This window comes from Nestor notabilis, unplaced genomic scaffold, assembly GCF_000696875.1.
Source record: "Nestor notabilis isolate BGI_N333 unplaced genomic scaffold, ASM69687v1 C14710796, whole genome shotgun sequence".
Classification (NCBI taxonomy): domain Eukaryota; kingdom Metazoa; phylum Chordata; class Aves; order Psittaciformes; family Psittacidae; genus Nestor; species Nestor notabilis.
The window spans coordinates 1-506 of record NW_009949374.1 but is presented as its reverse complement, the minus strand read 5'-3'; the positions used below and the strand labels follow the sequence as shown (position 1 = coordinate 506).

Here is a 506-nt window from a genome sequence, read left to right as displayed (position 1 = left end):
CCAACCCAAACCGTTCTATGATTCTATGACATTCCTCTCCCTGCTGCAGGAGTTCACCGCCAGGTCCTGTTCACCACTGTGGGGTGGTTTGCTGGCTATTACCTGGCTAAGCGCACGGAGTACATGTATGCCAAACTGGACAGAGAGCTGCTGGAGTACGTCAAGCAGCACCCCAATGACTTCAAGGAAGCAGGTAGGATAAGTTGGTGTTTTAAAGGAAGATCTCAGCCTGCCCTGATAGTGCTGGGCTGCTTGTGGAATCTGGTCTTTGCTAGCAAGTTGGACCGACTGCTGACTCCTTCCTGCTTATTCACAATGTAAATTGCAGCAATATTAAGGATTTTGTGAGATGAAAATAGAGACCTTACATAATATTATAAAATAGAGGTGTATATATATTAAAATTATAAATAGTATTATAAATATAGAAGTCTATATATGTTTTATGTATATATATATGGAGAGAGAGAGAGGTCTTCCACTGCCTAAAGGGGCTACAAGAAACC

At 42.1% G+C, this 506-nt stretch overlaps 1 protein-coding gene across 1 annotated transcript; it reads left to right on the top strand.

The window, feature by feature from the left end:
• Positions 1 to 49: 49 nt before the first annotated feature.
• LOC104399541 lies at positions 50 to 193 on the top strand (the record flags this gene model as incomplete). The annotated part of the gene is made up of 1 exon (XM_010023000.1): positions 50 to 193. A coding segment is annotated over one exon (144 nt), but the record flags the coding sequence as incomplete, so codon positions are not given.
• Positions 194 to 506: the final 313 nt, after the last annotated feature.